Source organism: Pristis pectinata, chromosome 14 (assembly GCF_009764475.1).
Source record: "Pristis pectinata isolate sPriPec2 chromosome 14, sPriPec2.1.pri, whole genome shotgun sequence".
Classification (NCBI taxonomy): Eukaryota; Metazoa; Chordata; class Chondrichthyes; order Rhinopristiformes; family Pristidae; genus Pristis; species Pristis pectinata.
Window position 1 is genome coordinate 9,961,985 of NC_067418.1, and position 19,952 is coordinate 9,981,936.

General features: G+C 43.1%; 1 protein-coding gene across 1 annotated transcript in view; it reads left to right on the forward strand.

Annotated features, from left to right (window-relative positions):
• The first annotated feature begins 483 nt into the window (after nt 1–483).
• The window catches only part of LOC127577696 (SH3 and multiple ankyrin repeat domains protein 2-like), a 705,938-nt gene continuing 686,469 nt past the window's right edge, over nt 484–19,952 (forward strand). Inside the window, exons 1-3 of the mRNA XM_052029143.1 lie at nt 484–687; nt 15,614–15,817; nt 18,250–18,321. Coding sequence (XP_051885103.1) covers nt 484–687; nt 15,614–15,817; nt 18,250–18,321 — 480 coding nt within the window. The remainder of the gene's footprint in view (nt 688–15,613; nt 15,818–18,249; nt 18,322–19,952) is intronic.

Genomic DNA, 19,952 nt, shown 5'->3' on the forward strand with positions numbered 1-19,952 from the left:
TTGACAATATAGCCTCCTCTACATTAGTGAGGCCAAAGATAGATTGGATGATCGCTTTGCAGAGTATTTGGGCTGGCATTGCACCCATGATATTTTGATTCTACTCAGGAATGCTACTACTGTGCAACATGTGACAAACATGCTTAAAAGGTGGGAGACAAAGATGGGGAGGTATGTAATGTTGAACTTGTTTTGTTGGCATGTTGTTTCTGTGAAGTCAAAGAGCTTTATTTCATAACTAGCTCATTCTTCGTAGATGGAGCACTTGGTCATAAAAAGTAAGGCAGCGTTTTATCTCCTGGGAGTGACAGTATTGAATGAGAACCTAAATTCATTCTGTTCAATACATTTGTCCTCCTTTTAAAATTATTTTCCTCCTATGCCATGTGAACCTTCTCTGTAATATTTTAGCAATACGATTATTTCTGTTCTTATTCTATTTTATTCTATCCTGGTAGCTCTACAATATAAGATAAGCTCAGCATGCCGCGAAGTCCAACGTCAAGTGAAGATGAGATGGCACAGAGTATTTCTGATTATTCTGTTGAATCTGAATCCGACAGCTCCAAAGAAGAAACGATCTATGACACTATCAGGGCAACGGCAGAGAAGCCCATCACCAAGATGGAAGACACGCAGAGCAACACACTGGTCATCAGAGTCCTCATCCCTGACTTGCAACAAACGGTAGGAGTCTCGTCCTTCAACCTTCTATTCCAATAAGATTCAGAACAGGGCACTGAACAAACACTAAAGAAAATGTCCATTCATGGACTTTGAAGTTACAATTCAGATAAGTCTAGAGCAAAACACTGGTTTGGCTGCACTGGGGGTATTGTGCATAGTTCTGGTTTGCCACACTATAGGAAAGGTGTGATTGCACTGGAGAGAGTCCAGAGAAGATTCACCAGGATGTTGCCTGGATTGGAGGTTATGGGGAGAGATTGGAGAGGTTGGGCTCGTTTTCCCTGGAGGCATAACTGTTAGAAGCATACAAGATTATGGGAGGCAAAGATAGGGTGGATAGTCAGAATCTTTTTATCAAAGTAGTGGGATCAAAAACAAGAGGGCATTGGTTTAAGGTGAGAAGAAGTTTTACAGAGGATTGAGGGGTTACACAGAGAGTGGTTGATATCTGGAACACTGCCAGAGGTGGTGGTGGAATCAGGTACAATACCATGTTCAAGAGGTATTTAGACAGGCAATTAAATCAGCAAAGTATTGAAGGAGATGGTCCTAATGCAGGCAAGTGGGATTAGTGTAGGTGGGCAAAAAAGTCCGCATGGGTGGGCCAAAGGGCCTGTTTCTATGATACTAAGACTCTGTGAGAACATGGGTGTCCTCAGTAGACCACAGCCTTTGCCATCCAACCCTCCATGGCAGCCGAGTTCAAATTCAAATAAATTCAGAATTAAATGTTCATGGGGATGATGGAGCTGCTGGATTGTGATTAATGTCCCTCAAGGAAGGAAGTTGCTGTCCTTGCCTGCTCTATCCCTTATGTAACACCAGACCCAATTAGCAAAGCAATAAGTAAAGTCCAAAATGAAAGCCAATACATGCTGGAGGAAAAGTGCTCAGAGGAGATAGGAAATAAGAGCAAGTGTGTGGACCATATACTTTACCCTTCAGTTAGATTGTGGCTAATCCTGAACATCAATGTGTGCACAATTCTTCTATTCTTTAATTCCCCAGAAGTGGTTTCTGTATCATGGGATTACAAAGCTGACATTTAATTGGACATTTGGTTGTGTGCCATGAAATACTGTGGACCACAAAGAGCATTCCAGTATAAAAGTTCATTTACAAACATCAGTTTCTGCCCTTGCACACCCCTTCAGATGCTATACTAGAAATACTACAAATGCCATATGTTAAATATGGAGGACATGCATTTAGGGTGAGAGGGGGAAAAGTTAAAGGAGATGTACAGGGCAAGTGTTTTTTTTAAACAGGGATTGGTAGGTGCCTGGAATGGGCTGTCAGGGATAATGGTGGTAGCAGATACAACACATGAATATGCAGGGGATGGAGTATGGATCATGTGCAGGCAGAAGATATTTAGTTCAGTGTTCAGCACAGACATTGTGGGCCAAAGGGCCTGTTTCTGTGCTGTCCTGTTCTGTGTTTAAAGGTAAATTAGATATGAAATGAGTTTTAAATTTTACTTGGTTGATTCTCTGTAGAAATATTGCTCAAGTTGTTTTGGGACTTGGCAAGGCAGGACTTTATTGATCAGACTTTTTTTATTAATTGTTGGGAAATGAATGCTATGGGTTAGACTGGCATTTATTGTCCACCCCTCCCTGAGTGGCTCACTAGGCCATCTCAGGGTAGTTAAGAGTCAACCACTTTGCTGATTGAGCCTAGGCTAGAACCATAGAACACTACAGCGCAAAACAGGCCATTCAGCCCATCTAGTCTGTGCCAAAATGGTATTCTGCTAGTCCCATTTACCTGCACCCAGTCCATAACCCTGCAGACCTCTGTCCATGTATCTATCCAATTTATTCTTAAAACTCAAGTGATATGGCATTTACTACATCAGATGGCAGCCTGTTCCATACTCCACCACTGAGTGAAGAAGTTCCCCCTAAACTTTTCCCCTTTCACCCCAAAGCCATGTCCTCTCATACTTATCTCTCCTAATCTAGGAGAAAAGAGCCTGCTCACATTAACTCTGTCTATACCCCTCAATTGTAAACCTCTATCAAATCTCCCCTCATTCTTCTTCACTCCAAGGAATAAAGTCCTAACCTGTTCAATCATTCCCTGCAACTTAACTCCTGAAGATTTGGCAACATTCTAGTAAATCTCCTCTGCACTCTTTCAATCTTACAAATATCCTTCCTATAGTTAGGTGACCAGAACTGCACACAATACTCCAAATTTGGCCTCCCCAATGTCTCATACAACCTCACCATAACATCCCAACTCCTATACTCAATACTTTGATTTATGAATGCCAGGATGCCAAAAGCCTTCTTTACAACCCTGTCCACCTGTGACGCCACTTTCACGGAATTATGTATCTGAACTCCCAGATCCCTTTGTTCCTCTGCACTCCTCAGTGCCCTACCATTTACTGTGTATGTCCCACCTTGATTTGTCCGTCCAAAATGCAACACCTCATTTGTCTGCATTAAATTCCATCTTCCATTTTCTGGCCCATTTTTCCAGTTGGTCCAGATCCCTCTGCAAGCTTTGAAAGCCTTCCTCGCTGTCCACAATGCCTCAAATCTTAGTGTCATCAGCAAACTTGCTGATCCAATTTACCACATCATCTAGATCATTGATATAGACACAAACGGTGGCCCCAGCAAGATCCCTGAGGCACACCACTAGTCACAGGCCTCCAGTCTGAGAAACAATCATCCACTACCACTCTTCTCCCAAACAGAGAATTTCGAATCCAGTTTACAACCTTTCCATGGATACCTAGTGTCTGAACCTTCTGAACTAACCTCCCATGTGGGACCTTGTCAAAGGCCTAACTAAAGTCCATGTAGACAACATCCACAGCCTTTCCTTCATCTAGTTTCTTGGTAACCTCCTTGAAAAACTCTACAAAATTCATTAAGCATGATCTACCACGCACAAAGCTATGCTAACTATCCCTAATCAGCCCTTGGTTATCCAAATACTTGTATATCTGATCTCTCAGAACACCTTCCAATAATTTACCCACTACTGATGTCAGGCTCACTGGCCTGTAATTACCTGGTTTACTTTTAGAGCCTTTTTTGAACAGTGAAAAAAGAGCTACCCTCCAGTCCTCCGGCACCCGTGGCTAAGGACATTTTAAATATATCTGCCAGGGCTCCTGCAATTTCTACACTAGTCTCTCTCAATGTCTGAGGAAATATCTTATCAGGCCTGGAGGATTTATCTAACTTTATTCGTTGTAAAGCAGCAAGCACCTCCTCTTTAATCTCTATATGTTCCATGACACTATTGCCTATTTCCCTTCCTTCCATATCCACTATGCCAGTTTCCTGAGTAGATACTGATGCAAAAAACTGTTTAAGATCTCCCCCATCTTCTGAGGGTCCACACATAGATGACCACTCTGATCTTCTAGGGGACCAACTCTATCTCTTACTATCCTTTTACTCTTAATATACTTGCAGAAACCCTTCAGGTTTACCTTCACATTATCTGCAAAAGCAACCTCATGTCTTTTTGCGTTCCTGATTTCCTTTTAGTATTTTCTTACTTTTTCTATACTCTTCAAGTACCTCATTTGTTCCTAGTTGCTTATACCTGCTATACACCTTTCTTAAAGATCACCAATATCCCTTGAAAACCAAGGTTCCCTATGCCTGTTAACTTTGCCTTTGATCCTGGCAGGAACATGCAAACTCTGCACTCTCAAAATTTCACCTTTGAGGGCCTTCCACTTACTGAACACATCCTTGCCAGAAAACAACTTATCCCAATCCACTCTTCCTAGATCCTCTCTCATTTCCACAAAATTGGCCTTTCTCCAATTTAGAAACTCAACCCAAGGACGAGACCTGTCCTTATCCATAAGGAACTTGAAACTAATGACATTATAGTCACTGGACCCAAAATGCTCACCAACACATACTTCTGTCACCTGACCAGTCTGGTTCCCTAATAGGAGATCAAGTATTGCATTCTCTCATTGGTACCTCTATATTGATTTAGAAAATGTTCCTGAACACTTGACAAACTCCAAGCCATCCAGCCCTTTCAGTGTGGGAGTCCCAGTCAATGTGGAAAGTTAAAATCTCTTACTATTACATCTTTGTTTCTTACATCAGTCTGCTATCTCACGACAGATTTGCTCCTCCAATTCTCTGACTATTGGATAGTCTATAATACAACCCTATTAGTGTGGCCACACCTTTCCTATTCCTCAGGTACACCCATATGGCCTCAGTAGATGAGCTCTCCAGGCTGTCCTGGATATGGACAGCTGTGATATTTTCCCTGACTAGTAATGCCACATCCCCCTTTCATCCCTCCCCCTCTATCACGTCTGAAACAACAGAACCCCAGAACATTAAGCTGCCAGTGCTGCCCTTCCTGCAACCAAGTCTCACTAATAGCAATAATGTCATAATCCCACATGCCAATCCACACCCTAAGGTCATCTGCCTTACCTACAATACTTCTTGCATTGAAATACAGCCACCTGAGAACATTTCTATCACGTACAAACCTTTGATTTCTGTCGATACCTGCAGTCCTCGCATGACCTTTTTCCTCCTCCACATCACTATCTGCTCTAACACTCTGGTTCCTCTTCCCCTGCAAATCTAGTTTAAACCCCTTGGAGCAGCACTAGCAAACCTACCCGCAAGAATATTAGTTCCCCTCCAGTTCAGGTGCAAACAGTCCTGCCAGAACAGGTCCCACCTTCCTTGGAACAAAGCCCAATTGTCTAGAAACATGAAGCCCTCCCTCCTGCACCAATTCCTTAGCCATGTATTTAGCTGCATGATCCTCCTATTTCTAGCCTCACTAGCTCATGGTTCAGGTAGCAATCCTGAGATTGCAACCTTGGAGGTCCTGTCCTTCAACTTTGCACCTAATTCTCTAAACTCTTTACAGGATCTCCTCCTCTTTCCTATCCACATCATTGGTCCCTACGTGGACCACGACATCTGGCTGCTCACCCTCCCTCTTGAGAATATCAAGAACTTGATCCAAGATATCACAGACCCTGGCACCAGGGAGGCAACAGACCATCCAGGATTCTCAATCTCTCCCACAGAACCTCCTATATGTCCCCCTAACTATCAAATCCCCTATCACTCTTTTCCCTCCTTCCTTTCCAAGGTCCCATCTCAGTGCCAGAGATGCAACCACTGCAACTTGTCCATGGTAGGTCATCCCCACCAGCAGTATCCAAAACAGTATACTTATTATTGATGGGAACAGCCACAGGGGTGCTCTGCTCTTTTGGTCTATACCCCTTCCCTTTCCTGACAGTCACCCAGCTACCTGCCTCCTGACTTTTAGGGGTGACTATCTCCCTGAAACGCCTGTCTATTTCCACCTCACAAATGATCCAGAGTTCATCCAGCTCCAGTTCCTTAACTCAGTTTGTCAGGAGCTGCAGCTGGATGCACATTGTACAAGTGTAGTCATCAGGAACAAGTGCGTTGTCCCTGACTTCCCACATACTGCATACAGAGCACACAACTGCCCTAGCTGCTGCCATCACTACCTGCTCCTAACTTAATTTAATTAAATTAAAGGAACTTACTGGCCTTACCTCTCTGGGAGCAAGCTCTTCCTCAACCTCTGCTCACCAAAGCTCCACTCTTACCCTGGACCACTCACACATCAGCCACTCCTCTTCAGTTACTCCTCCTTACATTTGTCCCTGCCAATTACCTCAAGTACACACTCCCTCTAATCAAGCACTCAACACTCTGTTTAACCCTCCAGTTGCCCTCCACTTGTTAAGCTTTTCAAATACACTCACCGTACCTGAAAGGGAACTGCTGTTCCCAGACCGGGTTGTGATGGCAATTTCTTTCCCTGAGGATTTTCATGACAATCCAGTAGTTCCTGATTACCATTTAATTCCAAATGTATTAGATTTCTTGAATTTGTATTTCTCAGCTACCGGTTGGGTTTGATGGCTGGCTGTGGTCTACCTTGGATACCCATGTTCTGCTCTAGATTCTATCTAAGACTGTTATAATTGTAAGCTTGAAGCACAATGCTGGAGATCTCCTTACTAACATTAAAAACCAAATTAATGGTCAATGTAGATGAATATTTTTCTTCATGTGAGTACCACACATGAATAAATTTACAACACAGTCTGCTGTATTTATTAAGCAGACACAACCAAACAATACACACAACTAAAAAGGTAGAAACAACCAGTACAAGCCTAGACAGACTCTCCTCATAACTATAGCAACATCCTTATGAGTTTTCTCTGCACTCTGTCCGGTGCTATCACATCCATCCTGTAGTAAAGGTGTCAGAACTGTAAACTGCGCCCTAGACACTGTACTCAATCATTTACATGTACTCAATTGATTGGTATTTGATAAGTTCATAATTTCATGGGAGCCTGTTCTGTGTTTTGTTTGCATCCAAACCATTTTAAGTAAAATAGTTAAAGGTTTCCATTCATTACATTGGAGACTTTATGCTAGTGCATTATTTCTAATGCAATAGCTGAAATGTTATAGTGAATCATGAATGAACTTCCACTGACTTTTAGCACTGGACTTGTTTTGGAATTGTTGCAAAGCTCATATTAATTTTTAGCTTGAGACCAAGGAAGGAAGCTTGTGTATATTGAGTTTGGCCACAGATTAGCCATGATCTCATTAAATGATGGAACATCCTCGAATGGCCTCCTTTACCCATGTTTCTCTGAAACTGGAACCAAATAAGCTGCCATCGAAAAGGGCAAGGTGAACATGAAAAACACTGAAGAAAGAAAGAAAGAAGGTAGGACTTCAGTAGGCTGAGGTCATGGTTTACGGTGCATGTATCGGGGAATTGTGATCTTTTGTATCTCAAAGTCAAAAAAGTCAAAGTCGAGTTTATTGTCACATGCACAAGTACGTATGTACACAGTTGCAATGAAAAACTTACTTGAAGCAGCATCACAGGCACAGAGTATCTGATGCACAACATTCACAAGAAAAACAAACTAAATTGGTAAATTGGTTTATTATTATATAATATAATAAATAGTGAAAAATTTAGTTTTGCATGCCATCCATGCAGATCATTTCATTACAACAGTACATTGAGGTAGTACAAGGGAAAACAATAACAGAATGCAGAATACAATGTTAGAGTTACAGAGAAAGTGCAGTGCAGGTAGACAATAAGGTGCAAGGCCATAACGAGGTAGATTGTGAGGTCAAGAGTCCATCTTATTGTACTAGGGGACTATCAATAGTCTTAAAACAGCGGGATAGAAGCTATCCTTGAGCCTGGTGGTATGTGCTTTCAGGCTTTTGTATCTTCTGCCCGATGGGGGTGGGGGGGGTGAAGAGAGAATATCCAGGGTGGGTGGAGTCTTTGATTATGCTGGCTGCCTTACTGAGGCAGCAATTTAAAGAAAATTATACAAGATTACAAAATTATACATTTGGCATTTGGGCATCCTCATTGAGCTGAATCTACCTGCCTCAGGTATGGATAACATTTCTGTTGCTGAGCCAATTCAACAGCAATATTACTGAATATTAGTATCATAAAACCTGCTCTCATCCCTTGGACTGTAACAGATCCTGTTGCCTTTCCTTCCTCAGACATATTTGCTGTTACACTCTTCTTATCCTGTCAATTTCTGTTCAGCAAGACAGTTTTATATATTTTAATAAACAATAATTGATGTTTTGGAATAAAAGAAGTAAAACTGAAGTTTTCTTAATTATCAGTTAGAAGTTCTGAAAATATAACGAGTGAGCAAAGGATTTTTTTTCTTGGATCTATGAGTCTGGATCTTCCTGTGCTATTAAAATAACACTAGTCAGACGTGCAGTGTGTAGTGACTTAAAAGCTACTGTAACTCTAAAGACCAGTGTCTGCTTTCAGCAGGAGTATTTCTAACTCCCGAGTGGCAGACAAGGAGGGGTGGGCTGTTATGACAGCCCAACCTCTTTAGTTGGAAGTGAAAAGGTTACCATTGTGAGTGCTATTGGAGAACAATCTCACTGGCGTAATGAGCTGAACAGCCTCCTTCCGTGCCTTATGATTCCCCACTTGATTCCGTACTCATCCCAAAGATGTGTAGGTCGGTTGGTTAATTGGCCACTGTACTTTGTCCCTAATTGTCTCAGGATAAGTGGTAGAATCTGGGGGAAGCTGATGGGAATGTGGAGAGAATAAAAATAGGATTAGTGTGAATGGGTCCGTGATGGTCAGTGCAGACTTGTTGGGGTGAGGGTCCTGTTTCTATGCTTGGTGACTCCATAACATGACAGGGGCTACTGATTCCAGCAATACACAAGATGCTGGAGGAACTCAGTGGGTCTTTGGAGGGAAGTGGACAGTCAACATTTCAGGTCGAGACCCTTCATCTGGACTGAAAGATAGAGGGGAGGTAGCTGGTATGAAAAGTTGGAGGGGAGGGATGGAGCAAGAGCTGGAAGGTGATAGGTGGATCCAGGTGAGGAGGGAGGAGGAGGAGGGGGGTGATAGGAAGATGGAGGAGGGGAGAGTGGAAATAGCGCCAGAAGCTGGGAGGTGAAAGGTGGAAGTGACAAAGGGCTAACAGGAAGGTGGAGTATGGAATCAAGTGAGGCAGGTGGGGAGGGCAATGGGAAGACAGTGGGGAGGGGAACAAGTGGGAGGAGTGTGTGGGTGATGGGCAGATAGAATAGGTAGAGGAGGAGAAAGCAGCCATGCCTGTGCATTGATTGAGACTTATTGGTATTGGTTTATTATTGTCACTTGTACTGAGGTACAGTGAAAAACTTGTCTTGCATACCGATCGTACAGGTCAATTCATTACACAGTGCATTGAGATAGTACAGGGTAAAAACAATAACAGAATACAGAGTAAAGTGTCACAGCTACAGGGAAGTGCATTGCAGGTAGACAATAAGGTGCAAGGTCAAACAAGGTAGATTGTGAGGTCAAGAGTCCATCTCAATGTATAAGGGAACCTTTCCATAGTCTTATCACTATGGGATAGAAGCTGTCCTTGAGCCTGGTGGTACGTGCCCTCAGGGTCCTGTATCTTCTGCCTGATGGGAGAGGAGAGAAGAGAGAATGACCCGGGTGGGTGGGGTCTTTGACTATGCTGGCTGCTTCACCAAGGCAGCAAGAGGTATAGACAGAGTCCAAGGAGGGGAGGCTGGTGTCCGTGATGCGCTAGGCTGTGTCTACAACTCTCTGCAGTTTCTTGCAGTCCTGGGCAGTGGTTGCTATACCAAGCCGTGATGCATCCAAATAGGATGCTTTCCACGGTGCATCGATAAAAGTTGGTGAGTATCAAAGGGGACATGCCAAATTTCTTTAGTCTCCTGAAGAAGTAGAAGCATTGGTGAGCTTTCTTGGCTGTGGTGTCTACATGGTTGGACCAGGACAGGCTATTGGTGATGTTCGCTCCTAGGAACTTGAAGCTGTCAACCCTCTCGAACTCAGCACCATTGATGTAAACAGGTGCATGTACACCGTCCCCTTTCCTGAAGTCAATGACCAGCTCTTTTGTTTTGTTGACATTGAGGGAAAGGTTGTTGTCATGACACCATGTCACTAAGCTCTCTCTATCCTTCCTGTACTTTGACTCATCATTATTTGAGATATGGCCTTCTACGGTGGTATCATCTGCAAGCTTGCAGATAGAATTAGAGCAGAATCTGGCCACACAGTCATGAATGTATAAAGTGATGCCAATAAGACATGTGAGGAATGTTTGATGATGTCTCAGGTGTTTGCTTTTCCATTGCATTGAAATGGAGAAAGTCGAGAGACACAGAATGGTGGCCATTGAGCCCATCATGTATGTGCCCTTTATTTGAAGCAATGACTCCACAGGTTGCCTCTGTGGCTTTGCCAAACAAGGAATCAGAACTCTCCCATCTGATGAACAGGAGACTGCTCAGCCTGTAGAGCCCATGGCAATTCTTTTGATTACTCCAGTTGGTTTCTCTCCTCAGCCCTTGTCCATATCTGTGCACTACTGTTTCCTTAAAGGATGCTATTGAATCAGTTTCCACCTCCTTATCAAGGAGATTTGACCAAATACCAACCACTTAGCGTTTAAAGGTGCAATTCCATGTGTTGTCTTTTGGGTTAAGTCTGTGCCCTCAGACTAAGCCTTCGACCACTGGAAACACCACCACCTCTTTTACACTGTAGATTTAACCATAGCTGTGTATATTTTACTCGAGACCAAAAATTGACAGCTATGCTTTCCAGATATCACTGTGTGTGTGTGTGTGTGTGTGCGCGCGTGTGTGCTCATGTGCGCATATACATGTCCCACCTCCGCTGTAGTCCTCCCATTTTTTTCTTCTCTCTTCCCCTCCACCAATATCTCACATTCCTCCCTCTCTCTGCCGCTCCCCATCCCCTTCCCTTGTCTCTCTCTCTCCCATTCCCTTCTCCCTCTCTCTATCTCTCTCTCTCTCTCCCTCTTCGTGCCATTCCCCCTCCCCACCTCTCTCCTCTCTCTCCCTTCCCATCTCTCTCCAACCCTGCCCATCTCTCTTCCTTTCTCTTCGCATCTCCCTCCCTCTCTCCCCTCATCCCTCTCCCCTTCCCCTCTATTACACCCCCCTCTTCATCGCTCTTTCCCTCCCTCCCATCTCTCTCTTGCTCCCTCTGTCCTGACCATTCTTTCCCTCTGTCTCATTCTTCCCATTTCTCTTACTGTTTGATTCGTTCACTCTCTCTCTTGGCTCCTCTGTCAACCGTCTGTCTCTCACTCAGCCCTTCGAATGTCTGCCTCTGTTGTTTGTCACTCAGTCTTTGTGTGTGTGTCTCTCTCTTTGTTTCATTCTTCAGTACCTTCTGTCTTCCTCCCTCAATCCGGTGCTGTCAGCACCTGACACTTCATCATTGGTATTATCACACAGTAAACAGCAACAGAGACTTAAAAACAATTGGGGCCTGTGTTTGGGAGGGAGGGGGTATTTCATGTTACCGCAGAATGTTAATCTTTGACATCAGATTTGGTACATTAGGTACATGTAAGCCTTGGTAATTTTTTTAAAATGAAGTAAAATCCGCTGCCTACTTTTCTTCCAATTAGTGGTAATTCCAAAGGGGCATTGATGGAAGTTGTGAAATTAACCCAATTAATGCACCTCATCAGGGAGCTGCCTGTCCTCTATTGAAGGAAATTAGATTCCACTCAGAACAAAAGGCAGAACACTGAGGGGAGAATAAAGTGTGGCTTTTTGGAACTCATTATACAGTCTCTTAGCAAATGCATTCTGAGACTTCAGTTCCCTGCAAATATTTAACAGACATCAGAGAAGGAGGTTATTTGGTCCATCGTATCAATGCCAGATGAAAACAGACTCTAGGTTAATTCCAGTTTTCTGCTCTTAGAGGAGTACATCACAGGACAGGCCCATTGACCCACGATGTCTGTGCCGAACATGATGCCAAATTAAACCAAGTTTCTTCTGCCTGCACGTGAACCATATCCCTCACCTGTGTTGCCGGATGTTACAATAACCATTGAGTTCAAGAGCCGCGAGGTGATGTTGCAGCTCTATAGTACTCTGGTCAGACCAACCTTTGGAGTATTGTGTTTCAGTTCTGGTCGTGTCATTATGGGAAGGATGTGGAAGCTTCAGAGAGGGTGGTAGAGGAGATTTACCAGTATGTTGCCTAGATTGGGAGAGCATGTCTTATGAGGATAGGTTGAGTGAGCAAGGCTTTTCTCTTTGGAGAGAAGTAGGATGAGAGGTGACTTGATAGAGGTGTACAAGATGATGAGAGGTATAGATCGAGTGGACAGTCAGAGACTTTTTCCCAGGGTGACAATGGCTAACACGAGGGGACATAATTTTAAGGTGATTGGAGGAAGGTATAAGGGGGGATGTCAGGGGTAAGTTTTTTACACAGAGAGTGGTGGGTGCGTGGAACACACTGCCGGCAGAGGTTGTGGGGGCAGATACATTAGGGACATTTAAGAGACTCTTAGATAGACACATGTATGATAGAAAAATAGGGGGCTATGTGGGCGGGAAGGGTTAGATAGATCTTAGGGCAGGATAAAATGTCGGCACAGCATTGTAGGCTGAAGGGCCTGTACTGTGCTGTAGTGTTCTATGTTCTATAACCATGCCTTTTCTTCAAAAGTAAGGCTGGCTGTGAGGTGTTTTGCTAATTACAGTGACATTACGGGGGTGATACAGCACAGAAGCAGGCTCTTTGGCCCACTGAGTCTGTGCTGACCATCAACCACATATTTGCACTCATCCTACGTTCATCCATTCTTTTGTAACATCTTGGGGCAAACCTTGTTCTCTGGTTCCCACCGGGACAATGAGCTCTCGGCCCTTGAAACTTCACTTAGTCTTGGAATTCCACTGTTGAACATGAAAGTCCGTGACCTCCTGATCGAGAAGCGAAACCCGGTGTCACTTTGCTCGTCACCAGACTCCATTGCAGAACCCCATCAGTAGACCCAGACTTGTTGGGATTTCCCTGCGTTAGGCTGGAGAACTGCCTCTCCAAACTGGGGCCAGGTAGTCCTGAGGTAGGGTCAGAGACCCTGTTGGTTTCAATAGGAGTTTTTGTCCTGTAGATTAGGAGGCAAAGGAAGTTGTGTTCTTTTTTCAAATTAATGTTTTTAATCATTTACATTTTTATGTGTTTTTAATTAACTTCATTTTTTAAAATAATTTCGGTATTCCTCATTTTTAAGTGATATGAAAAGAGGTACAGCAAGGAGAGGGAAGTTTGCAGTGTGCTGCAAAAATGGTATTGGTTTATTATTGTCACTTGTACCGAGGTACAGTGAAAAACTTGTCTTGCATACCGATCGTACAGGTCAATTCATTACACAGTGTAGTTACATTGAGTTAGTACAGAGTGCATTGAGGTAATACAGGTAAAAACAATAACAGTACAGAGTAAAGTGTCACAGCTACAGAGGAAGTGCAGTGCAATAAGCTGCAAGGTCACAACAAGGTAGATCACGAGGTCAGAGTCCATCTCATCGTATAAGGGAACCATTCAATAGTCTTATCACAGTGGGGTAGAAGCTGTCCTTCAGTCTGGTGGTACGTGCCCTCAGGCTCCTGTATCTTCTACCCGATGGAAAAGGAGAGAAAATAGAATGTCCCGGGTGGGTGGGGTCTTTGATTATGCTGGCTGCTTCACCAAGACAGCGAGAGGTAAAGACAGAGTCCAAGGAGGGGAGGCTGGTGTCCACAGCTCTGTGCAAGGTCCTTGAGGAGTGATTGGCTGCACAAATGAGAACAGGCAGGGATAAAGGGGATGATGCAAAATGGATGAAGTGGTGACTGGGTGGCAAGTTATGAAATATAATTCGGAATGGCTGTCACTCGAAGAGACCTGATGGAAGTACATAAGATTATGAGAGGCATAAATAGGGTAGATGGTCAAAATCTTTTCTCCCATGGTAGCGGTATCAAAAAATGAAAAAGCATACGTAGAGGGGAAGGAGTTTTGTAGGGGATGTGAGGGCATTAGTTCTCTGAAACAGTGGTTGATATCTGGTTCCTGAATCAGCCAGCACAACCCTAATCACAAGAGTTTAGCGACACTATGACCACTTTGCACGACAATGGACTTTGTTTTTATTGTGTTCTAATTGTGTTCTTTCTTATAAAAATTATGTATAATTTATGTTTATGTTTTTCTTGTGAATGTTGCTTATATGATGCTATGTGCCTGTGATGCTGCTGCAAGTAAGTTTTTCATTGCACCTGTGCACACATGCACTTGTGCATATGACAATAAACTCAACTTTGACTTCGGTCTGGAACGCATTGACAGAGGAGCTGTGGAATCAGATGCAGTTACTGTGTTTAAGAAGAATTCAGGCAGACCCTTAAATAGGCAAGGCATAGAAGGATATGGAGCTAATGTGGGCAAATGGGATTCGTGTAGATGGGCATAAATGGCAGCAAGGATGCGATGGGCTGAAGGGCCTGTTTCTGTGCTGTATGACTCTATGCTTCTATGAGGACTATGGAGCTTCTGGTATCTATTAGGGGCTGTTCAAGGCACAGTCCCTCTGCTTCCTGGTGAGTTGTGGTGCAGTGGAAGAGGATGTTCTTGGGACAAGTTTTTAAACGGTTGAAAGTCATTTGACAGAGGCGCAGGAGTTGGATTGCACCTCTCAAAGGCACCAGTCTTACCGGTTGTTTCTAACAAGCTTTGTTACAACAAAGGGATGTTCTAACAACTTTGAAGTTGTCAACCAAATATCTGACTTATGAGGGAATTCAAAGGTACACAAGGGAAATGAAGTAGAAACATAAATTATATTCTTCCTCTGTGTCAGGTAAATTGTCTGTCGCTCAGATGGTGAGCTGGATGTCAGCTTGGCAGTGGGGAGGTGGAGGGTGTTTGGTGCAGGGTGGTTGCCAGATGGAAGAGGAACAGGGTGGTTTCCAGCAGGATCTGAAGGATTTTATCAGCAGCATCCAATTGGCATGTTTCCCTGGCCCCAGCTGTTTAGATTGGGTTGAGCTATTGGATTGGTCATCAGGGTCTCTGGAGCAGAGAAATGAAGAGGGAGAGGGAAGATGTGTGTGAGGAGTGGGAGTAATATTTGGGGGGGTGTAAATCGATGCAAGAGCAAAGATGAAGATCTGTGGCCAGGGCAGAAGGTTGGGGGGTTGAAGTGGGGAGGGGTAGGGTTAGTGGGGAGCTGGAGCTTGCATGTGAGGGAGAATAGACTGCAGGAAAATAAACGGGGAAAAAGACTGATTGCAATACTCTGAGTGTTGGCATAGGTTCGATGGGCTGAATGGCCTTCTTTTTCATAAGAAAATAAATCTGAGTATGAAGTAAATTCAGCAGATGTTCAGCAGGTGTTTTGGAGATTCTAGTGCAACAGTGACCCTGATCGTATGTAAAAGAAGAAATCCAATGCACTGAATTCATTGAACAGGTTGGTCAGAGGCTGCTTGGTGCCAATTCACTTTGTAATCTTTTGCAGAAATGTATGCGATTTGACCCTGATGCTACAGTGTGGGTGGCCAAGCAACGCATCCTGTGCACTCTCAACCACAGTTTGAAGGACGTGCTGAATTATGGCCTGTTCCAACCAGCCAGCAATGGAAGGGATGGAAAATTTTTGGATGAAGAGCGTCTGCTCAAAGAATACCCCCAGCCAATCAACAAAGGAGTTCCCTCTCTGGAGGTAACCAATGACAACAGAGTCAAGAAGATTCTGGGTTTTACCCACCAAATCTTGATCACTTTAATCTTTGGCATTGCTAAATTTGTTAATTGGGAAATTGACGTACTCGAGGAAATTTGAAAGTCTCATAACATTTTACAGTCCTTGAAACTTTCTCAAAGTGTTGTCACTCTTCTAATGTTGGAAACAAGGTTCCCACAATTAATAAGCAGATCAATGTTTGAACAATCTGTTTTAGTGGTATTGTTCAGGGAATAACCATGAAAATAAGGGGAAGATCCTCCCTGGGATCATGCATCTCAGAGTGCAGATGGAAGTTGTATTCATACTTCATCTGACAATTGGCACCTCAGAACAGTGCACTGCAATGCTCCCCTTGCATTGTGCTGAAACACCAACCTAAATCAAGCCTCTGGAGTGCTAACTGGCAGGCACCAAGAATGCTTTATTTTAAACTGTAATCAAATCAGTAACTACCTGGATTCTTCAAGATTTTAGTCACTCACTTCTTGGAGCTTAAAGTTTACACACTAAATTAAAATTCCACATGGAAAGTTTTAGCCTGGTTACCTTGTGGAACCTGAGCAGGTGGAGGACTTTTCGAGTGGAGTGGAGGAACTCTCCCAGCCCGTTCCAGCCCCATTCTGACTGTTGACAGATTTCAAGTGTTGGTGGGATCCTTCTTCATGCAAATCAGGGCCTGATGACACTGTTGCGGCACAAAGCCTGTGTGGTTCACGTCCTGAGGTGGATGTGGGGAAGCAGCTATGAGGTTCCAATTGTCCACTTCTTTAGCGGGGTAAGGGTAGTGAGGGTTAAAGTTTTGGCCCTTAGGGATGAAGAGGAGTTCAGAAGGATGGGGGTGGGGGGTGGGATCTCATTGAAACCTACCAGATAATGAAAGGCCTGGATAGAGCGGTCATGGAGAGGATGTTTCTATTGAGTAGGAGGATCTAGGATCTGAGGGAACAGCCTCAAATTAAAGGGACATCCCTTTAAAATTGAGATGAGGAGGAATTTCTTCAGCCAGAAGGTGGTGAACCTGTGGAATTCATTGCCACATTCAAGATTGTTGAATGGTTCCCTGTATGATCAGATGCACTCTTGACCTCACAATCTACCTTGTTATGACCTTGCACCTTATTGTCTACCTTCACTTTATTATGCATTATGTTATTGTTTTGCCCTGTACTACTGCAATGCACTTTATATTGAATTGATCTATATGAATGATATGCAAGACAAGTTTTTCACTGTAGTTTAGTACATGTGACAATAATAAACCAATTCCAATTCCGTTATGGCCCATTGAGTCTATGCCAGCTCTTTCTCCACCCCTTCCCTTCATCACTTTATACTGGCTATCAAATCTCTATCTTTATCTTTCTCCCTGTAATCTAGTCTCTCCATATTCCTGTCAACTCCTACCAGATTCTACCACTAACCAACATACTATGGTCAATTTACAGTAGTCAAATTACTTACCAACCCATGCACTTTTAGGATATGGGAGGAAACCGTAGCACCTGGGGCCAGGATTAAACCTGAGTCACTGAAGCTGTGAGGAAACAGCTCTACTAGCTATGACACTGTCCAGCTCACTTATCCTTCCTCACATCTTTCTTCACATAAAATCTGCGCAACCCTCTATTCCCCTTCTACATGTTCTTGTCCAGCTCTCCTTAAGTGCTCCATTTATTCACTTCAACCAATCTTTGTGAGATCAATTTGCACACTCTCACCTCTCACAGAATAAAGAATTCTCAACTGGATTTCTTGGTGATCACCTGATGGTGATGGTCTTCAGTTATGCTCTTCTCCACAAGATGAACATTCTGCAACCACTCTATTGAAACCTTTTCATAATCTTAAAGAGCTCTGTCAAGTCATCCTGAGCTTTCGTCTCTCAGAGGAAAAGGGGCACAATTATTCTGTGTTTGAAGGAAAAGGTGGCATTCGAGTTATGCACAAGCCACATACTCAACAAATCTGTTGCTGGATGAAGGAAGAATTGTTTAGGATATATTGTGGTATTACTTACATAAAAATTAGGCAGGCTACATTGCAGATGTGCTCTCTGACCTGAGCTATTGCGGTGTACTCACGAAATCCATTTGGCTTGATTGTAGGTCTCAGTCCTATCTCGCAAAAGCTCAATCTCATCAAAGCTCTTACATCCACTTCAACAGGCTTAACCGCTCTGACTTTAGTGAATGCTCCACTACAATGTTAGCCCTGGTTATGTGCTCAGTTCCCAAGAGTGGAACTTGAACCCAGCAGTTGACCGTTGCATTTCTGATGTAGTAAATATGAAATTCACATTCATTTCATTCAGCCGTTTTTAACTCAGTAAACCAGTAGTAATTTTTTTTATTTATCTGTTGTGAAATTAAATGATTTAAATTAATTGAGGAAAATATTTCTATTTTCAGTTTTGCTACAAAAAAAGGGTATACAAGCAAGCCCATATTGATGAGAAGCAAATTTCAAAGCTTCATACTAAGGTGAGTATGCTTGCTGATGTCAGCACCTTTACAAATGCAACTGAGACGGGCCAGTCATGCTTTCTCACCAGTTCAGTTTCCTAAGGAATTCTTATGAGGTAATAAATTATCTGAATCTTATTTTTTTTCAAGAAAATTAATGATCTCACCTTGTTACAATTAGATAAAATCCAAATTATCTGAGTAAAAATAATATTCCTTTGAAATGACCAGCTTTGCAATAAACTTCCATGTTAAGAGACTGAACAATGTACCAGGCACAATGCCCACACCACTGCAGCGCATTTCTCAAATGCCCCAAATGCCTTAATGGACAGGAATGACCAAAGCATAGTAACTGTTGTCATGTTGGCAAAATGGTATGCAACATTCCTGAATGTTCACAGCTGTGTATACGGTCATTGTGGGGTATTTAATCTTGTAAACTTCTTGACCTGTCTGATTGTATACCACAGTAATTGTGTTTAAGTTCCATACTGGTTTAAGTTTCGGTTTATGGGCTGGCAGTTGTTCTTAATCTGGCTGGGCAGAGAAACAACAATGTTGAATGGCTGCTTCCAAGAATGTCGGGCTCCCAAAATTCAAGCAGAGGAGAATAGAAGATAAATGAATTGCGCACTGAGCTGAGTCACCTGCGCCTCAGAGCTCTGATAGGAAGAAGAATTGGTACATGTTGTCAGCACACCTGTCAACCACTAGTGGAAGCACAATTACATCTTGAGAAATTCATCTTCAGTTACAGGAACTAAATATGTCAGGCAAAACTGCCCAACAAGTGAAAGGTCTGTTTTGAACTCTGATTCTGTGATTCAATTCCATGGCATCTTGGAAATGGAGTGCTATGTGTGAATGTTTTATCCATTTATCTCATGAGGCTGAAGACAAATTTCTAAACCCCCCCCCCCCCGTATGTCTAATTTGCACTAAAACATGGTTAGCACTACATTTATATAGCATCTTTTTCAACCTCAATGTTCCAAAGCAACTTGCAACCAATGAAATCTTGTCACTGCAGTAACAAAGGCCACAGAAAGGCTAGTTTGTGAGGAGCAAGGTGCAAGAAGCAAAGCATATTAAAAAAACACAATTATTTAACATTCTTTTGATTTTTTTAAATGAATTTGTTCCACAGCATTGCATTGATGTGTAACAGAGAGGTCTACTGGTGCACTAAGGGAGTGCCATTCTTTGTCCTAATGCTTAATTCACAACAAAATTATATTGAGACATTTTCACTTTAAGAAATAATAAATGTAGTCTGCCTCTATTTACCACTGGGTCCACAGAAGGAAGCTTACAGCTGCCGTCTCATTCACACACAGCCTGCTGGGAAGGAGGTCAGTACTGTGAGAGTGACCTCTCTGTGATGACCACATTGGTTGCTATGGAGATGAGGGAACCAGAGGTTAGATATTGGGGCAGGAGGAAGGATTGGATGGCACAGTGTTGAGTTCCTGGGACCCATTCACACAGGAATGGCCTGACTGGACTCATTCTATGATCTTCAGGGCTTCAGCAGGCCCCATTAATTTCATATGTGGGTTCCTGACCTTCTGTGAGACTTACTCTTTTTGTTACTGTGAGTGAAGGATGAAGGAAGTAGGTCAAACCTTTAAGATCCGTTTTCCATA